Below are 21,686 nucleotides of genomic sequence, written 5' to 3' on the forward strand. Positions count from 1 at the left end.
AGCTTATCTATAATTAAAAAGCACAATTCAACAGGTGACTAACTCCAATTCAGCCAATGAATTATCCACAGAGCAATAACATGACACACTATCCATGGAAGAACCCTTGGAAATGGTTGAAATGCTTCAGGAAAGGATGCTATTGGGGAAACGAAAAACCAGCCTATTTCATTTTTCACTTGGGCTTTGAAACTAAATGATGCCACATCTCTCAACTCTGATCTTAAAACTGATAAAGAAAATATATTAACATTTGATCATCTCTGGCAAAAGGAAAATGTTACATTTTTTATTCTCATCCTAAGTTACAAGACAGAGAGAAGTTATATAGTATAATGGTTAAGAGACAAGCTCTAAATCAGATTTCCTGGTTCCATACCTAGCTTTGTGAAATTAGACCAATTCTTTAGTGTTTGTTTCTCAATTTCCTCATCTGTTATGGAGGGGGAAAATACTGTCAACCTCAGAGACTGTGGTAATGATTTAGTGAAATAAATGTAAAGCATGTCTGGCGTATGGCCGGTATTAAGTGTTTGCTATTAGTATTAACTGTGTCTATTAAATATTTTCTAAGGGAAAAAAGCACTATTCCTGGAAAACAGAAGACCTGGAATTCTGGGCCTGACTTGAGTCCACAAGGCATATTTTTGGGCTCAGCTGCTCCAACTCTAAATTAAGGGGTCTCACTAGATGATGTCTCAAATTTTGCAAAAGAATAAGTAATGGAATAAATTAATAAAATACTGCATGTTGCCATGGAGCACAGCTACAATGGAGGTCAATCTACAGTACCTATAAGAACAAAATAGAGAAAAAAGCACAACAGTAAAGAAAATGTTAAAGCAGCTTTTTAAAAATAGGAGGTAGGTCTACAACATCTGGAAAACACTGATCAGTAAAAAAACACACAGCATGAGAAGCAAAGCCTGAGAAATAAAGTCCTAGATGGTATTTAAAGTGTGCCCAACTGTAGCAGCCACAGAGGGAGGAAAGGTAGGGTTTGTTGCTCAGAGAGGGCAAATCAATTTGAGAAAGGATGATCAAAAAGGTCCTTTGTCTCTTTTCCTATTGAATCCCGCAACGTTTTACTACAACGTCCTGCACGTTGAAGGTGCCAAATTCATACCTGACGAATGAATAAATAAATGTGTGTATGAGAAGGGAGAGACTTAAATCCAGAGCATGGCATGGGATGGGGGTCCGAGAGACTGGGGAACGAGGGCAGAGGGAAATAAGTGGCTGGGATTGGGCACGTCCGGAATCGGGGGGAAGATTCAGGAGGCTGGTGGAGGGGATTTCGGGTGGGGTGAGAACGAGGGAGGTCACCTGCAACGTCGGGCGCCGGTGACCCAGGATGGTAGTGCTGCCACAGTCCCTTCAGGAAGGCGTCGCCGCTCTCCACGCAGCGGTGCTTGGAGCTGGTGACCAGCTGCAAGCGGCTACAGTTCTCGCGGCTGAAGAGGCCCGGGAAAAGGGAGGAGAGGCGCAACGCCAGCTGTCGCATGTCCTGCCGCCCCTTCTCCACCAGCTGCCCGTCCATCCAGTCCGCGTACCACAGCGGACGGTCGGCCAGCGCGGCGCCGAGGTCCCGGCCGCCGGCGGCGTCGGTCCGATGCTCCCCGGGCCCGCGGGCCTGCAGCAGCCCGTGCAGCTGCCGCAGCTTGCGGATCTGTTTGGAGGTAGGGTAGCGGGTGCCGTGGCGGATGAGGGCGACCAGCTGCACCGGAGTGCAGTTCTCCGGCAGCTCCGGGTCCCGCCGCGGCGCCTCGGGGTCCGGCAGCAGCCCGGGGTTGGCATCCTCGTAGCGAGTTTTGGTGCCGAAGTACTGGCTGAGCGGCGAGACCACAAGGTCCTGCGGCTCCAGGAGGGAGCAGCGCGAGAGCGACGCGAGCAGAGCCGCAGCCAGGACCGCGGCGGGTGCCAGGGAAGCCCTGGGGAGGCAGCCAGAGCCGCGAAGCATGTTGCTGTGCGGCCCGCGGAGCGGGACGTACAGGCGCTGTCCCCAACTTCCGGCTCCGGCGAGCAGGGGGCGGGCCCGGGGCTTCCTTCCGGCCTGTGCCTCGGGCAGTGGCTGTGTGGAGGCCGCGGGCTGGCGGAGTGTCGTCGGCTCCCGTGGGGAGCTCCGAGGGGCCGCTTAGACTCTGTGGCTCAGAGGAAGCCTGCAGCAAACCCGGAGCAGCTTTGGAGAGCTGTGCTTCAGGGGGAGCCGACGTGGGCCGGCCTGGGACTGACGCCACGACTCCCCGCCTTTATAATTTTCTGAGGTGTCAACAAGCCCGAACTGAGCCAGGGCACCTTTTGACAGCTAACTATGTATCATCATCCTTACTCATCCAATTGTTTTTCAAAATATGGTCTCGGAACCTGCCACATCAAATCCACCTGAGGCGGTTGATGAGAACACAGATCCCTGGGCCTTGCCTAGCTAGCATGCCTCCGGAAGCCCAAGATGTTAGACCTGTTAGTGTTTGGAAATAACAGTATACAAAAAGGTAGAGAAGAACCTGGAAAAAGGCTCAGTTCTCCAGGCAGTTTATTTCCTGAGCCTTTGGTAGTCCCTTGACCCAGACAGCAAAGTTGACTTTAGTAAGACAGCACTCCAGAAGTGATAAGGGAACCCCACAATTAGAAATTTGGCTTCAGTAATAGTAGCTTTTTAGTTGCGATGAATAGGAGATACGTAAGGGTTAGGAAATAGTTAATCTGCTTGTTATTCTCTCCTAATGGCTTCCTGGCCTTTACTTTGAAATAAAGTGAAAAGTTGACCTTTTGCAGGAATGTCAGGGAAAGCTTATATTGGGGAGGGACCTGATAATTAGGGAAGTTTAAATCACAATAGTTGTTTGTAAAAGCCTACCCACAGGATTTACTGTGAAAAGTTAGGGCCTAAATATTAGAAACTCAGTTCACCAATGTTAAATCTTTACTTTGTGTCCTAAGAAGATAGGGAGTCTTTTCACAGAAAATCCCCAGAGGCAGATGGTCCCAGAGACACCAGGTCCTGGCTGTTCCTGGGAGACACCTGACCTCAGCTGGCTTGAAGATTTACAGAGGACACCAGATAGGACCATGCTGATTGGGCCTGTGCTACATCAGAACAACTTGTAGAGGAGAAGTTTCTGAAGATGAACACCCACCTCTAGCACATCGTTATGTGGTTAACTGAATGGACTTTTACTTCTTTTCTTTTTCACTGAACCCTATAAATCAGGGGTCCCCAAACTACGGCCCGCGGGCTGCATGCGGCCCCCTGAGGCCGTTTATCCGGCCCCCACCGCACTTCCGGAAGGGGCACCTCTTTCATTGGTGGTCAGTGAGAGGAGCATAGTTCCCATTGAAATACTGGTCAGTTTGTTGATTTAAATTTACTTGTTCTTTATTTTAAATATTGTATTTGTTCTCATTTTGTTTTTTTTACTTTAAAATAAGATATGTGCAGTGTGCATAGGGATTTGTTCATAGATTTTTTTTATAGTCTGGCCCTCCAATGGTCTGAGGGACAGTGAACTGGCCCCCTGTGTAAAAAGTTTGGGGACCCCTGCTATAAATACTGGCAGCACCAGGAGAGTGTTACGGCAGCTTTGTGGAGAGGACTCCGCTACCTTCCAGGTTACTGGTATTTTCTGAATTAAAGAAGCTCTCGTACACTCAGTCTGGTTCATTTCGGATTGCGATGAGCTGCCTGAATCAGGGTTAGTTCCAGTAACAGAAGTATTGTGCTTGTTGATACTGAGGACAGTAAGATACAGCAGTCTTGATAACTTGGGAGCATTGAGTCATAGCCCAAAATGTTTACTCTGTCATTAAATATGAGTTACTTGGCTACATGAAGCAAACATGCTCTCTATAACACCACTCCAGGCCCAAACTGTTCATCCATGTGCTTGTGTACTCAAATCAGCAGCTAGGTCTCTCATAGGTTACTGCTCAGAATCTTTGATCCCTGCTCCCCCAAGTCATAACTCTGAAAAATATCTTGGTTTCTCCATTTGAACCCCAGTTTGTAGGCCAGTTGGGAAAAGAATGTAAGTATTAAGGAAGTTATAGAGCAGGGGTCCCCAAACTACGGCCCGCGGGCCACATGCGGTCCCTTGAGGCCATTTATCTGGCCCCTGCCGCACTTCCGGAAGGGGCACCTCTTTCATTGGTGGCCCTGGAGTACTGTATGTGGTGGCGCGGGCAAAGCATGGCATCACTCACGTACAGTACTACTTCTGGGATGCACGAGTCATGGCTCCGGAAGTGCGTCATATCACTTGTTACGGCTAGCAGTGACAAATATGGAACTGGACATTGACCATCTCATTAGCCAAAAGCAGGCCCATAGTTTCCATTGAAATACTGGTCAGTTTGTTGATTTAAATTTACTGGTTCTTTATTTTAAATACTGTATTTGTTCTCGTTTTGTTTTTTTACTTTAAAATAAGATATGTGCAGTGTGCATAGGGATTTGTTCATAGTTTTTTTATAGTCCGGCCCTCCAACAGTCTGAGGAACAGTGAACTGGCCCCCTGTGTAAAAAGTTTGGAGATCCCTGACATAGAGTAATCCAAATTTAAGGAAGTTTGGGTCATGTTTTTATAAGTAGTTTTTTCCTCCAAAGACATTATTAAACTGCTCTTGGTAAGTCATCTCCATCTTTACTCTTTTTCTCCTTTAGTGCCTCTCTGATCCAGAGAGGTGTACCACTAGATGTTAACCAATGAAGAAGCAACCAAGTGTTCTAAAGACATCACCCCTTCCTAGTGAAGCCATCTTTACAGACCCTGTTTAACTACTTACAAAACTTTGTGACATGCATATTTATGTACTCCTAGCTTGATTTTATTCTCCCGTAATCATTCATCTGTTAATTTTAGGCTATTTATATACTTATATAAACCAACTACAACCATTTTGATGTCAACCTGAAATGACAAACGATAAAATTAAGCAATGTCTTCATGTTTTTGGCTAGTAATAAGCCAGGTATAGTATAAAAAGGACAAAGTGTATAAGTGTTGGATCCAGACTCCAAGCCCATACACACATTAACTGAATGACCTTAGAAAGTAATCAATCAACTCTGAGCCATAGTTTCTTTATTTGAAAATTTGAAACGTTGGAACCTAAGTTTTAGGTTAATATTTTATATTTAAACACTGATGTATTTAAAACCCATATAATAGACTGCTGTGAGTGTTTTTTAATCACTAATGTCCAATGTTGTTATTCCTATGTTAACATGCTTAGCTCTCTAGGAACTATACAGTATAAACTTACTTGTATATTAAAATGAATGACATTCACAGGCAAGACATGCATCAAAGGTCATTTCAGAACTTTTCTAATAAAAATTTACTCATCTCGTCTGACCTGTAGTGGCGCAGTGGATAAAGCGTCGACCTGGAAATGCTGAGGTCGCTGGTTCAAAACCCTGGGCTTGCCTGGTCAAGGCACATATGGGAGTTGATGCTTCCAGCTCCTCCCCCCTTCTTTCTCTCTGTCTCTCTCTCTCTCTCTCTCTTTCTCTCTCTCTCTCTCTCTCTCCCTCTCTCTCTCCTCTCTAAAAATGAATGAATGAATAAATAAATAAATAAATAAATAAATAAAATTAAAAATTTACTCATCTCAAATATGGGTCTCATTCTTAAAGCAGTGAGCACTTTTGAAAGTTTTAAGAAGGTGACAGGCCTTGCTCATCTTTTCATGCCAGGAACATGTCTTAATTCTTTGGCCAGACTGTAAATTGGCTGCCCTTTGAAATAGGTGCCCACGTTGTCCAATCAGTACAAAGGAATTTACATAGTATAAAACATGGCTGCCCCTTTCCAAAGACAATGGTTTCTCATGAAGCCTTCCTTCATGAGAAGTTGTGGGCATAGTAGCAATATATTTGGCAAGTCTACAATAGCACAAAAGGTACAATTGAAAATTAATGGTTCAAGTTCCTTGAAGAGCTTGGGAGGGGATGGAACCAAGAGCACTGACAGAAAATTTGATTTGAACCGGAAGGAAAGGAGAGGAGATTGGAAAGATGCATGCATATACGCATAACTTTGCTGGTCTAACAGCAGAGAATTCTTGGCTTTCAAGCCTGGTAAACTCAGTTTCCTCAGTGACACGTAGGCAAAAATTGTCTGAAGAGATGGGGGAATGAGTTAAATCTTAGAGAATTTTTGGAAATGGATTAAGTTTGCATCTGAGAGAAATGGAAAAGTAAAGGGAAAGGATTTGAGAAGAATAGGAAACAAGTTAAAAGTTGGATGGTCAGCTCTGAAGATATGAGAATGGAAGACTTGAATCTGCTGCGCCTTTCAGAGTGGAAAAGAAAAAGTTGAACTCTGTTGTTCTACATTATTTTAATTTGCCCCAAGTAGAATTTTTTTTTTATTCAACCCACTACCTTAAAGAATAGGGTAGATTATTTTTGCCCGTTTATTCATAGAACTTCTGAAATAGGCATTCCATTTTAAGATGGCATGATTTCATATAGTATTTTAAATTACAGCTGTCTGCTATATTTTTTAAGAGGTTATTTAAAAAGATGGTTTTCTGGTGAATAACCAATAAAGGAAAAAGCCAAATTCTCTGGTGAAAAGAATTCTCTGTCTATGTAAACACAGAAAATATTAAGAATTTGGTTTCTACTGACTCTGGGCGAGGGGTATGCAACATAATTTAATGACAAGATAACCTAGACATGTTTTCTTTGAATATATGTACCCTGATTTATTAATGTCATCCCATTAACATTAATAAAAATTTATTTAAAAAAAATTTTTGGTTTCTAAATTCCAGCTTCATCACTTAATATCTGTGAGATCTTGAGCAAGTTAGTCTTTTGCCTCAATTTGTTTTTTTCTATAGAGTGGGGATAATACCTATGTCATGGGATTGTTGAGAGGACTAAACAATTTACATAAAGACTTTATATAGTTCCTGGCCCCAAATAAATTCTAGTTACTTTTAACTCTTTGAGTAGTGAGTTTTTTTCATGCTCGCTGACCCCCAGAAGTGAGTGTTTTTTTTTCAAAAAATGAAATGAGTTTCAGTTACAGTTTTATTAACTTAAAATCATGTTTATTTGATACCTAACTTATGGAAACAATAAGATACATTTGCCTTTTTTTAAAAATTTTTATTAACTTATTTATTTTATTTTATTTTTTTTCATTTTTCTGAAGCTGGAAACAGGGAGAGACAGTCAGACAGACTCCCGCATGCATCCGACCGGGATCCACTCGGCACGCCCACCATGGGGCGACGCTCTGCCCACCAGGGGGCAATGCTCTGCCCATCCTGGGTGTCGCCATGTTGCGACCAGAGCCACTCTAGCGCCTGAGGCAGAGGCCACAGAGCCATCCCCAGCGCCCGGGCCATCTTTGCTCCAATGGGGCCTTGGCTGCAGGAGAGGAAGAGAGAGACAGAGAGGAAAGCGCGGCGGAGGGGTGGAGAAGCAAATGGGCGCTTCTCCTATGTGCCCTGGCCGGGAATCGAACCCGGGTCCTCCGCATGCTAGGCCGACGCTCTACCGCTGAGCCAACCGGCCAGGGCAACTTATTTATTTTAGAGAGGAGAGAGAGAGACAGAATGGAGAGACAGAGAGAGAAGGGGGAGGAGCTGGAAGCATCGACTCCCATATGTGCCTTGACTAGGCAAGCCCAGGGTTTCAAACCGGCGACCTCAGCATTTCCAGGTCGACGCTTTATCCACTGCGCCACCACAGGTCAGGCCATTTGCCTTTTTTTAATGTTGCCTTACACATTTTTAAAATAAAAATTTTTTTACGATCGTACTCTGGATGGTCAGGAGGCATGAAGACGTACATGATGTTTGTACTACTCAAAGGGTTAAGCAGCAGTTGAGTGTTTTTTTTTTTTTTTTATGCAGCCTTCAGTCTTCCATTGAAAAGGAAAATGCATTCAGCATTAGAGTTTCTTATTATCACTTCTCCTTTAACCAAACTGACAAATGGTCAGTTATACATAGATATCTATTATCTCATAGCTGCATTAAGCAACTAAAATTGTGCCTATGCCAAGAAGGTTTAAATTCTAGTGTCTTAATACCCTAATGTTTCATCTTTCCTTTGCCAATTATCGACTTAGTTCTTTTTATTATTGCAGTCGAAGAAGTCAACAGAAGAGTGGTCCATGTGTATGGACAGGGCTTGAGTGATCCATGCTTCAACAGCATTCCCCTCAACCTTCCTTGAATGTAAAAGGCTGCATGGATCACAAGCTTCATAGATTATGCAATGCCTTTGCTCAAAAGGAACCGCATAGTCACTGACAGCTAACCGCTACATTGTTCCCCAGCGTATCAAAGCTAAGCTGAGTTGTTTAAATCGTGTTTCATGGGCTGGCTTTTAGCTCGGCGGTTCCTTCGTGTCAAGTTCACTTGCTAAATTGTGTTTCAACTTAGAAATAGAACTTCATTGAACCGCACAACAGCAATGGAATTGACCTTCTTTATTACACTTTGTAAAGGCCCTGAATTGGAAAATAAAACAAGGACAGAGTTCAGTGCCCTGAGTCAAAGGCCACAGTGCCTTTACTGCCAACCAAAAGTACTGAAGATGGTACTGTGCTGAATGCAGCACAATAGGGATAGAATTAGTGTTGGGCAAATGTAGGCCAGTAGTCATGGCCATTGCCACCATGCACATGCAGGTTCCTATTAGATTTGCGCAGATGGTAAAGATACAGTGGAGCCAAAAATTACTTTATTTCATTACTTTATTCTAGCCTCGCACCGGCCAAGGAGAAAACACACAGTGCTCCAAATCCCTGACACATTTTCCAGTTCCACAACCAGCAGAACCTTCTCTGGTTTTTTCTAGAATCAAAGGCCCCCACCAGTCTCAGTCACTTCTGGTTCCTCATCTGCACACCTTCTCCCTTCTCCTCTCTGCACAGATGGCTCCTCCTTCAGCACCCTGCCAGCTTGGCTTCCTTTTGCTTTCAGCATTCTGCCTTCTCTCTGCTCTCACTCTGCAAAAATGGCTTTTTTTCCTCTTTTTCTCTCTGTTCACTCTTTTCTAAATTTTTTGGTGCAAAAACCTCTCCTCCAGCAACATTAGATAACAATAGCTCTTCCCAAGCAGGAAGGTAATTAGCAATTTCGCAGATCACGTATCTGCTGTTGCCCAGTACCATTTTTTTAATGTTTTTTTTTCTTATTTATTTATTTATTTATTTATTTATTTTACAGAGACAGAGAGAGAGTCAGAGAGAAGGACAGATAGGGACAGACAGACAGGAATGGAGAGAGATGAGAGGCATCAATCATCAGTTTTTCATTGCGACATCTTAGTTGTTCATTGATTGCTTTCTCATATGTGCCTTGACTGCAGACTTCAGCAGACCGAGTAACCCCTTGCTCGAGCCAGCGACCTTGGGTCCAAGCTGATGAGCTTTGCTCAAACCAGATGAGCCCGTGCTCAAGCTGGCGACCTCGGGGTCTCGACCCTGGGTCTTCCGCATCCCAGTCTGATGCTCTATCCACTGCGCCACTGCCTGCCCAGTACCATTTTTAACAATAAAAGTGAGCCAACTCAAAAAGCACAAATTTTACAAACTCATTTGCCCAACAGCAAACCAATGTGTTTCAGATGTGAAACAAGTGTGTTTAGGTTTGCTTGCTTGTATTTGCATTGGCATGGGGCAGCGCCATGTGTGTGTAGTCGTTGGAAGGCTGAGTATGCTTGCCCTCAGGGTGACAGATTGCAAATTGCAGATTGCCCGCTGCTGTGGGGAGGGGTGATTGTTTGCTATTGTTTGGTGGAGAGTGGGTATTTCCACCCAGCCTGTTTTGCTGGTGAGTCTGGTAGAGAGAGAGAGAGAGAGAGAGAGAGAGAGAGAGAGAGAGGAAGTGCTGAGGAGGGGTTTGGGAGCCCTGCTGAGGCTGGTGAGGGCCTTTGATTCTAGCAGGAACCAGAGAAGATTTTCCAGGCTGTGTAACCAGAGAATGTGTCAGAGGTTTGGGAGCTCTGAATGAGAGGTGTAAAGCCAGAAGCCAGGGCCAGGGCCACTATCACAGCAGCCTGGCCTATGCAGGTTCGCATTGGATTCGGACAGTCAGTAAAGAAACAAAGGAGCCAAAAGCAGATGGGCTGTCATCTTTAATTCTAGCTTGCACCCGGCAGGCAAGTAAAAAACACACACTGGGCTCCAAAACCCAATCACATTCAGTGCTCACAAAGCTACTGATTTATCTGAGTTTCCTAGAATCAAAGGTTTCTAGCTCACCAGCCTTATTCTCCTCAGTTCCCCATCTCCTTCCTTATCCCAGATACAAACTCTACACAAACTGGCATCTCACTCAGCACTCCGCCATCTTGGCTGCTTCTCCTGGCCTACTCCATGTGGCCTCCTTCTGCTCTCCTCTCTCCTCTAATGATAATCTCAGGAACCAAGAGCATAAGCTCCCGCTCCGGCCCCATTTTATAGTGTAGAAATCCAAACTCTTAATCCAATATACAAAATAGGGAAGTCTCTAATACAAAGTCACTTCTGAGGCATGATTGGATTGTACCACCCCACATCAAAAAAAGGGTGGGAAAGGCTTAATCCCAAAACCAAGCCCCAGGCTACAAGGATTCTCAACACACATTAATATCACCTGGGCGATGGCCTCCTCGTGGGCAGCGTAATCTTTAACAAAATGAGCATAATACATTTTGTCTGCCCAACAAGAGGGAAGTGGTCTTCCCTGCCTGTTAGCTCATCCGCCTTTATGAGACTTTAATAAATGGAATGGCCCACCATTTTCTGGCTGCACAGTTCTTTTACTGTCTGCCGGAATCCAGTGGGAACCTGCTTGGCCATGGTGGTGGCCACTGGCCTTGCAATGAGCAATTCTGATTAATCAATAGGTGGGGACATTTGAGCTACTTTGCTTGTCCTTTAATCTGCTCTAAAGAAGTTCCCCTTTCTGACTTCCTCATACCCTTGTCTTCATTCTCTTCTCTGCTTCCTGACTTCCTCATTCTTGCCCCTGCTTCTATTTTATGTATATCAGTAAATGCTGTGCGGACTGGAGGTCAGTGCCACCTCATGAAACCTGTATAGGGGATGGTGAGGGGTCTCCCCTAGGTCCCTCGGTGCAAGCCACATGGTCTCCAAGAAGTCATTGTGTATGTGACAATATCCTGCTAAGGCAGTTATTTTATAGTGATAAAACCCTCCTAGTTGCCTGATACATCCGAGGATTTTGATGTTGTGAATTCTTCCTTCTCATCAAATGTTTGTTCTAAACCCACAGAGCTATATGAGAAAGAAAATACAAAATTATGGTGAATTTAAATTACTTATATTTGTTCTATGCTTTGCCATTCCCATTTAATAGGGATAAACTGTAGCTATTCACTTTCTAATTCCATTCTGTAATGATTTTCCTACACAAGCGAGCATAGTTGCTGTCGGGCAGATAAGTTCTTTTTTCTCACCTTATTGTTAAAGATGGCCGCTGCTCTCACGTGGTGATGCTCTCACGTGATATAGCTGATTGCCCTTCTTGCTTGGGAAGGGGCTTGGTTGTGCTAATGTGTGTTGCAGTAGGGACTTTTGCACCAAAAGTTTTAAAAGGAGGAGCTAGGAGGCCATTTTGAAGAGAGAAACCACGTTGAGAGAGAGAGAGAGAGAGAGAGAGAGAGAGAGAGGAGCCCATGTTGTAGCAGGGCAGGGAGGCCACATGGAGGAGGCAACCAAAATGGCAGTGTAAGGTATTTTTCCCCACCAAAGAAGAAGGAAGGGGTGTAGCCACGAAATGTGGATAAGCAAAAGCTTTATTGAGTACAGCACTTCTGGACGGTGTTCACTGGTCCGGGGGACACGGGCCAGGGAAGTCACACAGAGAAAACCATGTGGGGGAAATTTAAAGGGTCATTAGGGTGGTCGAGCTAATATTACGTGGCAAAATTTCATTGGCTGACAGACAGTCGCTCTTTTCCAAAGGACTCCTGGGAAGTTTCTTTTGGCACACATGGGTGTGGGTAGTTCCAACCAAAGTTTCTGGGTCTGGGTTCCTCACGTGACCTTTCCCCATTGTCCACTGACCTTACATTCCAACCTTTTGTGTTAAATAGGGGCACCGCGATTCATCTGGCTACTTCCTGATGGTTAGGGGTGTCATGGGGAAGGGAGGTCGTAAGGTGGTGGTTTTGAGGGGAATTGGGAGGAACATCTGTTTGACTGTGACTCAAGAAACTTCGCGGATATGGTCCTGTAAGAATTTAAAGCAATAGGAGGATTTGCAGGGTCCAGCCTTTTGGTGAGCCAGAGATGGGTAGGGCCCAGTGGTTCTGACTGCCAGCGGTCCTGCATGAGGGCAAGCTTGAGGCAAAACTGCATATCAGGAGTGGCATACAAAGGGGAAAAACTGTATGTCAGGAGTGGCGTAAGAAGGGGAAAGGAAGAGGTCCCATCCATTCCCATAACCGAGACCTGTGAGGGAGCTGGAGGTCTAGAGTGTGATGGCAAAACAGAGAAGGTAGTCCCCGTGTCCACAAGAAATGAGATGGACTTACTTGTTTTTGTAGCATTACCCTGGGTTTGGCGTGGGTGATGGGAGTCTTCAAGTCCATGTCAAGTCAGTCGTCCATGAGGCCTAGGAGTTTGATTGGTGGGCCTGCCTGGCTGGCTTGGCCTCCCATTTGGGTGGCTTGTCCTCTATGTAGAGGTGTCGAGGAATGGCCTGTTGCCCAAAGGGGCAATCGCTCTGCCAGTGACCGGGCTGCTTGCAGTCAGGGCAGGACTCAGTGAGCAGCTGTGGGCAGGGACCCTGCCAAGACCCGTGACCCTGCTTGCCACATTTAAAGCAAGCTCCTGGTGGGATCCTCCTTGCAGACAAGACTTGGTTTGGGCACCTCCTGTGCCTTGCCCCTGTTGCTCTGCTGGCCTCAGGGCTGCCACAAGAGCCTGGGTTTGGAGTGTTACCTTCTGCTGCATACGGGCCTGGCAAATAGACTCAGCCTTTTTTTACTAGCCGCGACTATTAAAAACTTTAAATGCCATGTTCACAGGTCTCAGATAGGGGTTTAGGGGCTGAGAATAAGAGGAGGGGGGCTCCTGGGGAGCCCGGCACCCAGATCCGGCCGGAAACACCGGAGCCAGAGGCAGGACAGGGACAGGCCTTCCTGCAAGAAGACCAGGGTTGGGCCGTGGGGTCAGGATCCCTGCAAACCTGCATGAGAGCCAATGCCTGGCGAAGGATGACCTGATGGAGGAGGGGCTTAAGAACACAGTAGAGAAGGGAGGGACCCCTGGCCAGCAGGGGAGGAGAAAGAGAGAATGGTATTTGCAGGTGAATAAAAACTGGATCCTGTGAAGGGAGGGCAGGTGGCTCCCGGAGAGAAGAGACCTGAGCGAAAGAAGTCCGCAGAGGGACCAGAGAGGGGTCTCAAGAGAGAGGCACCCCAGGGGTCAGGAAGGAGGAGATGAGAGTTGGGGGTCGGGCAAAGGAGGAAAGATCAGAAGTGGAGGGTTTAAGTGAGGGTTCTCTGGCCAAAAAGGGCCTGCACCGTGGAGCGGGTGGCACAGAGATTAGGACGGGAGTGCAAATACTAGAGGCCCTGAATGTAAGGGATCTCCAACCAGCTCCCAGTTCTTTTGGTGATAGTTAAATTGGTGAGGGTGTTAAAATCAAAAGTCCCTTCAGGAGACTACCTGGTTCAATTATCCAGTGGGTTCTCTGGCCTGGCCACAGTGGAGAAGAAGAATAGTTTCTTCTTCTTTAGGGAGAGAAGGTACTCCAGGAGCCTGTGCCTCTATGGCCGCCCTCAGTCCTTGAAGTGGTCAGAGATGAGAATTGGCATCCCACAACTCAAGCTCTGGCCACCGGATGGTTAAGTAAAGTGGATGTGCCCGGGACGTCTCCACGGGCACACACGCGCTCGGAACGGAAAAGCGGTCCCTGATGCAGCTGCAGTTTCGGACATGGAGTTCTTTTCGGTGAAAACAACTGAGGGGAGGCTGGAGGCAGGGGATTTACTGCACTGTGTGCTGAAGTGGTGGAAAGTCAGAGATCCTGGTTCTTCCTCGGAAGGGAAGGGGAGAGGAGTGGTCCTGTGGACTTCAACTCCTCCTGGGTGTCAGCACCAAATGTAAGGTATTTTACCCCACCGAGGAAGAAGGAAGGGGCGTAGTCACAAAGTGTGGAATAATAAAAGCTTTATTTAGTACATCACTTCCTGGATGATGTTCCCTGGTCCCGGGGACAGAGGCCAGGGAAGTCGCATGGATGAAACTGTGTGGGGAATATTTAAAGGGTCGTTAGGGTGGTCGAGCTAATATGATGTGGCAAAATTTCATTGGCTGACAGACGGTCACTCTTTTCCAAAGGACTCCTGGGAAGTTTCTTTTGGCACGCATGGTGTGGGCAGTTCTAGCCAAAGTTCCCGGGTCTGATTCCTCATGTGACCTTTCCCCATTGTCCCCCACTGACCTTACAGGCAGAATGCTGAAGGAGAAGCCAGTTTGTGCAGGAGAAGGAGATGGGGAACAGAGGTTATTAAGACTAGTGAGGCTGCCTGACCAGGCAGTGGTGCAGTGGATAAAGTGTCGGACTGGGATGCGGAAAGACCCAGGTTCGAGACCCCGAGGTTGCCAGCTTAAGCATGGGCTCATCTGGTTTGAGCAAAAGCTCACCAGCTTGGACCCAAGGTTGCTGGCTCCAGCAAGAGGTTACTCAGTCTGCTGAAGGTCCACGGTCAAGGCGCATATGAGAAAGCAATCAATGAACAACTAAGGCATCACAATGCACAACAAAAAACTAATGATTGATGCTTCTCATCTCTCTGTTCCTGTCTGTCTGTCCCTGTCTATCTCTCTCTCTCTGACTCTCTCTTGGTCTCTGTTTAAAAAAAAAGACTAGTGAGGCTATTAGGCCTTTGATTCTAGGAAAACTGGAAAAATTCTCCTGGTTGTGGAACTGGAGGAACATGTGAGTAGGTTTTGACACCTCATGTGTTTGTTTTTACTCATTGACCAGTACGAGTCTAGAATAAAGGAAAATGGTCCACCAGTTTTTGGCTCCACTGTTTCTTTATGATCAATCTGGATTAAATACAAACCTGCATGGGCCAGGTGGCTGTGATGTTGGCTGTGGCTATTGGCCTTACAATTACTCAGAAACATAATTTTCTCTAGAACCTTTCTCCATAAAAAATATATTGTTATCCCATTACAGTGATAAAGTATGGGTTCCCAGTACTGGAAAAAATCCCTTTTCTTTCTTGTAATTTTTAAGAATAAGTATAGAAAAAAAGAATTGTGTTTTAACATATTTTTATCTGAAATGTGAGTATTCCAAAATTTAAAAATCTCTTTAAGCCTGACCAGGCAGTGGTGAAGTGGATAGACTGTCGGTCTGGGATGCACAGGACTCAGGTTCAAGACCCCAAGGTTGCCAGCTTGAGCGCGGGCTCATCTGGTTTGAGCAAAGCTCACCAACTTGGACCCAAGTTCACTGGCTCGAGCAAGGGGTTACTCAGTCTGCTGTAGCCCCACAGTCAAGGAATATATGAGAAAGCAATTAATGAATGTTGGGCAGATAAAATGTATTATGCTCACTTTGTTAAAAATGGCGCTGCCCACGTGAGGCCATCGCCCAGGTGATAATGTGTGTTGAGAATCCTTGTAGCCTGGGGCTTGGTTTTGGGATTAAGCCTTTCCCACCCCATTTTGTAGTGGGGCGGTACAATCCAATCATGCCTCAGAGAAGTATCTTTGTATTAGAGACTTCCCTGTTTTGTATATTGGATTAAAGGTTGTGAAGCTACACTATAAAATAGGGCAGAATAGGAGCTTGCTCTCTTGGTTCCTGGGATGATTAGCATGAGAGAGCAGAGGGAGCAGAGCAGAGAGCAAAAAGAGCCCATGTGGCCAGGAGAAGCAGCCAAGATGGCGGAGTGCTGAGTGAGATGCCAGTTTGTGCAGAGTTTGTATCTGGGATAAGGAAGGAGATGGGGAACTGAGGAGAATAAGGCTGGTGAGCTAGAAACCTTTGATTCTAGGAAACTCTGATAAGTCAGTGGCTTTGTGAGCACTGAATGTGAGTGGGTTTTGGAGCCCAGTGTGTGTTTTTACTTGCCTGCCGGGTGCAAGCTAGAATTAAAGACTATGGCCCACCAGTTTGTGGCTCCATTGTTTCTTTACCGACTGTCCGAATCCAAAGCGAACCTGCATGGGCCAGGCTGCTTTGATAGTGGCAGCCGTGGCTCCTGGCTTTACAATGAACAACTAAGGTGTCGCAATGAAAAACTAATGATTGATGCTTCTCATCTTTCTATCTCTCTTTGTTCCTGTCTGCCCCTATCTATCCCTCTCTCTGTCTCTGAAAAAAAAAATCTCTTTAAGCTATTGGATCTTTAAGACAATTGGCTAGCTGAGTTTAAAGTCTTCAGTGTTTTCTTATTCTAAAAGATGAAGAACTTTCAGGAAGAAAGTTTGCTATTAGTTCCTCATCATTGTTGGGTGAATAAGTGTAAAACCAGTGTAAAACCACCTGGCCTGTGCAGGTTCGCATTTTATTCCTCCTTCTTTCTGCATGAACTGGTTTCTCCTTCAGCACTCTGTCATCTTGGCTGCTTCTCCTCTCCTCTACATGGCCTTTCTCTGCTCTCCTCCAGCATGGGCTCTTCTGCCCCATTTTATAGTGTAGAAATAAAACCTTTAATCCAATATACAAACAAGGAAGTCTCTGATACAAAGTCACTTATCTGAGGCATAATGGGATTCCTCATAAGAGAGCACCACCCCACATCATGCAACAGTCAAGTGTGTAGGGAAAAGCTTAGTGTTGAGAAGATCTTAATTTAAAGGGTGGGAAAGGCTTAGTCTTAAAACTAAGCTTTAGGCTATAACAACCCTGCCTGCTTACAGCCTGTCCCCCACATCCAATGCAAACTATAAGTGAGCAAATATATATATCATATTTACAAAGTTATTTGACCAATAGTAATTTTGTAAAATCTGTTTTTTAGGTTTGCTCGCTGGTATTTTGCATTGGCCTGGGCAGTGCCATGTGCGCGTAGTCTGTGAAAGGCTGCAGTGCTTGCCCTCAGGGCAGCAGATTGCAAATTGCAGATTACCTTTCTGTTTGGGAGGGGCCATTGTATTGCTAAAGTTTGCTGGAAAAGGGATTACTTCCTCAGCCTGTGTTTTGCAGGAAAAGAAGCAGTACAGATGTGGATCTAGAGCTGAGGGGCTTTGGGAACTCTACAGAGGCTGGTGAGGGCCTTTGATTCTGGGAGGAACTGGAGAAGATTTTCTGGGTTGTGGAATCAGAGAATGCATCAGGGCTTTGGGAACTCTGAATGAGAGGGAAGTGGTCTTCCCTGCCTCTTTGCTAGTCGGCCGGTATGAAACTTTAATAAACAGAATGCTCCACCATTTTTTAGCTCCACTGTTTCTTTACTGTCTGCCCAAATCCAATGAGAACCTACATGGCCACAACAGGAGCAGCCACTGGCTGTACATCTGGCATAGTCGGCAGGATTTGAATCAGATTGGTATGGAGCTGTAGCCACCCTGGAGGGGTGCTGTAGGTCAAAGAAGTTTGTAAATATGATATATATGTTTGCTTGCTTATAGTTTGCATTGGGTGTGGGAGACAGGCTGTAGGCCAGCAAAGTCATTATAGACTAAGGCTCAGTTTTAAGACTAAGCTTTTCCTGCCCTTTTAATACTAAGATCTTTTCAAAACTAAGCTTTTTCCCACACCCTTGACTGTTGCATGATGTGGAGTGGTACACTCTTGTGAGGAATCCTATTTATGCCTCAGAGAAGTGGCTTTGTATCAGAGACTTTATTTGTATATTGGCTTAAAGGTTTTGATTTCTACACTATAAAATGGGGCAGACTGGGGGCTTGCTCTCTCAGTTCTTGAAACTAGCATTGCAAGGAGAAGTGGCCAAGATGGTAGAGTGCTAAAGGAGAAGCTTGTTTGTGCAGAGTTTGTGCACAGAGAAGGAGATGGGGAACAGAGATGAATAAGGCTGGTAAGGTAGACCTTTGATTCTAGGAATACTGAGATAAGTCAGTGGCTTTGGGAGCCCTGAATGGAAAGGGAAGTGTTTTCCCACTGTGTGTATTTTCTCGCCTGCCAGGTGTGAACCAGGATTTAAAAGGTAATGGCCCGTCTGACCAGGCGGTGGCGCAGTGGATAGAGCATTGGACTGGGATGCAGAAGACCCAGGTTCGAGACCCTGAGTTCTCCAGCTTGAGCGTGGGCTCATCTGGTTTGAGCAAGAGCCCACCAGCTTGAACCCAAGGTCGCTGACTCCAGCAATGGGTTACTCGGTCTGCTGAAGGCCCACAGTCAAGGCACATATGAGAAAGCAATCAATGAACAACTAAGGTGTTGCAACGCACAACGAAAAACTAATGATCGATGCTTCTCATCTCTCTCCGTTCCTGTCTGTCTGTCCCTGTCTATCCCTCTCTCTGACTCACTCTCTGTCTCTGTAAAAAATAAATAAATAAAAATGTAAAAAAATAAAAGGTAATGGCCCACCAGTTCTTGGCTTCATTGTTTCATTACCGTCTGTCCAAATCAAACTTGAATCTGCATGGGTCAGGCAGCTGTGATGGTGGCCGTGGCTACTGGCCATACAGGTGGGGTAGAGGACTGGTTGTTGTTATGGTTCCCCATGGCTGTCCTTTTGGGGACTGTGGGCTGGCTATTTTTTACAGATCTGTGAAAGAAAACTGAGAGCTCGGTGCAAGAGGCTGCCCTGTTTTAAAGTACTGCACCTCAGATTCTGAAAGGCACTTCATCAAGTCCATGTAGAGACACCCAGTCCAGATAAGTTTTGAAGAGTTTTATTGAAGGAGGAGATTTGTTAAATATGCCAGCTGCATACAGCTAACATGGGACAATTGCAGACCCAAATCATGCACCCCGAGTATATTTCAGAGGCTAGTTATATACCCTTTGACTCATACAGGTTGGGGGGGGCATGATAGCATGACATTATCATTAACAAGATTAATATTTAACAAGATTTATGTTACATTAACAAGATTAACAGTTGTCTAGGGGATTTACAGAAAACGTTAAAACTTTCAGGGTAATATAATCAAAGACATTCACAAATCCTTTTAGTATCTATCTCTCCTCCTTTGCCTAGAGCAGGGGTAGTCAACCTTTTATACCTACTGCCCACTTTTGTATCTCTGTTAGTAGTAAAATTTTCTAATCGCCCACTGGTTCCACAGTAATGGTGATTTATAAAAGTTTGGCAGAATAAATCTTTATAAAACAACTTACTATAGTTAAATCTATCTTTTTACTTATACTTTGCTCCGCTACAGCCCACCATGAAAGCTGGAATGCCCACTAGTGGGCAGCAGGGACCAGGTTGACTACCACTGGCCTGGAAGTACACGTTAGTCTTAGATTCCAGGTAGGGAGGGAAAGCTAGGATCAGTGTAAGGTAGTACATTAATTTGGTCTCCTATTGAAAGCTAAAGGGAGTTCTTTGGGTAACCTTAATCCTTTCAGAGAACTTAAAACCAAATGACTCTAGTCGTCCTTGTAAGTCAGGAGACTTTTATATTATTTTTCTTCCATTTTCCAAAGAAAGGACAGAAAAGCCTGACCTTTTCCTCCTAGAATATCAATATTAATTTGTAGCTTTTTGGTACCTTACAACAGCCCAAGGTCTGCAAACCAAGCAGCAGCAATAGCAGGAGCTGAAATGGTCATGGGAGAAACATAATTTCCCATGGGAAACATAATTTCTGTGGCCATTGAAATGGTCATGGGAGAAAGCGATGTAGATCCTGGAACTAGAGTGAGCACTGGAAAAGGAGCTCGACTGGGTTCGTGAGTTACAGATGCAGTCTGAGCACCGATGGCACCTGGAACTAGAACGAGCTCTGGAAAAGGAGGCCAAACAGGTTTGTGAGTTGCAGTTTGCCCTGGAAGTTTAACATTGGCAGCAGCAGTTGTTGGAGAAACAACTGTGGTTTCAGCTTCAGGCCAAGAGCTGGCAGCTGCAGGAGCCTAAGATGGAGCTATGCTAGCAGAGTGGCTCTGAGTTGACGGGAGGAGGCATTTACAGCTCCTCTTCTGAGGTTAAGGAGGTTTGGGCTGAAGCTGTTGTCCACAGACTGCAGAAAGTAAAAGCCCAGTAGCAAAGAGTACCTACTAAGCCCCCAATAGGTTTGCTAAGATTATGGGACATAGGTGTGAATGGCATTATGCTCTCTGGAGCAGAGATGGAGAGGTTGGCCACTGTTGCCATGTGCTCCTCCTTGGGGCAGCATCTTCAGAGCTGCCATGACAGCAGGGATAAGGAGGGAGGCCTGAGGCCCTATGTGAACCTAGTTGCCTGTAATGGACCTTTACCTTGGTGATTTGCACAGACAGCTGAGCTGTCTAATGTGGACTGACTCTTGGACTGTGAATAGAGGGGGGCATTGGCTCCCTTGTTGGATGGACATGCCCTTTTGGACAGTATGAGAGACCCTGATGGGTGGCGGCAACTTTAATGGAGGCCCTCCTGCACCAGAATGCACCAAAGACACTTGGAAGGTTTTTATGGACACAGCCTGAGGCCCTCCCACTTACCGTGGAGTAGGGGGCTAGAGATGGGCCTCCAGTTTGTACTTCGGGCACAGTGCTCAAAGAGACATTGTGAAGGGCAATTGTTGAAATTGTATAACTTGTGCTGTTACTATAGTTTGTTTATGTAGTGTATGTAACTCATTCCTTGCACAGGAATACCTGTGGTGTAGATTGTAAAGCAAGCAAAAGGGGTGGAATGTTGGGCAAATAAGTTTGTAAAATGTGTGTTGGGCAGATAAAATACGTTAAGCTCACTTTGTTAAAGATGACACTGCCCACATGAAAGCCTGTCGCCCAGGTGATTGCTTGGATGGGCGTGATTGTATTAACGTGTGTTGAGGGTGGGCTGTAGGCAGGCAGAATCCTTGCAATCTGGGGCTTAGTTTTAGGACTAAGCCTTTCCCACCTTTTTTTTCCCTTGTTTTAGTTTTTTCGTTGTTTGTTTTATTTTACAGAGACAGAGAGAGAGTCAGAGAGAGGGATAGACAGGGACAGACAGACAGGAACAGAGAGATGAGAAGCATCAGTCATTAGTTTTTCGTTGTGCGTTGCAACACCTTAGTTGTTCATTGATTGCTTTCTCATATGTGCCTTGACCATGGGCCTTCAGCAGACCGAGTAACCTCTTGCTTGAGCCAGCGACCTTGCGCTCAAGCTGGTGAGCTTTTGCTCAAGCTGGCGACCTTGGGGTCTCGAACCTGGGTCTTTCGCATCTCAGTCCGATGCTCTATCCACTGTGCCACCGTCTGGTCAGGCCCCATCCTTTTTGATGTGGGGTGGTGCAATCTCATCATGCCTCAGATAAGTGACTTTGTATTAGAGACTTCCCTATTTTGTATATTGGATTAAAGGTTTTGATTTCTACACTGTAAAATGGGGGCAGAACGGGAGCTTGCTCTCTCAGTTCCTGAGGTTAGCATTAGAGGAGAGAGCAGAAAAGGAGAGCAGAGAAAGACCATGGGGAGGAGGCCAGGAGAAGCAGCCAAGATGGCAGAGTGTTGAAGGAGAAGCCAGTTTGTGCAGAGAGGAGATGAGGAACAGCAGTGAATGAGACTGGTGAGGTTGGAAACCTTTGATTCTAGGAAACTCAGATAAGTCAGTAGCTTTGTGAACACTGAATGAGTGGGTTT

The 21,686-nt window shown here is 45.5% G+C and overlaps 1 protein-coding gene across 2 annotated transcripts in view; it reads right to left on the reverse strand.

The window, feature by feature from the left end:
- MINPP1 (multiple inositol-polyphosphate phosphatase 1) overlaps positions 1 to 2,094 on the reverse strand; it is a 32,277-nt gene extending 30,183 nt beyond the window's left edge. For both annotated transcript variants that reach the window (XM_066242328.1, XM_066242329.1), the window contains exon 1: positions 1,327 to 2,094. In XM_066242328.1, coding sequence (XP_066098425.1) covers positions 1,327 to 1,960 — 634 coding nt within the window. In that variant the 5' untranslated portion in view covers positions 1,961 to 2,094. The remainder of the gene's footprint in view (positions 1 to 1,326) is intronic.
- Between the last annotated feature and the right edge of the window lie 19,592 nt (positions 2,095 to 21,686).

Source organism: Saccopteryx bilineata, chromosome 9, assembly GCF_036850765.1.
Source record: "Saccopteryx bilineata isolate mSacBil1 chromosome 9, mSacBil1_pri_phased_curated, whole genome shotgun sequence".
Classification (NCBI taxonomy): Eukaryota; Metazoa; Chordata; class Mammalia; order Chiroptera; family Emballonuridae; genus Saccopteryx; species Saccopteryx bilineata.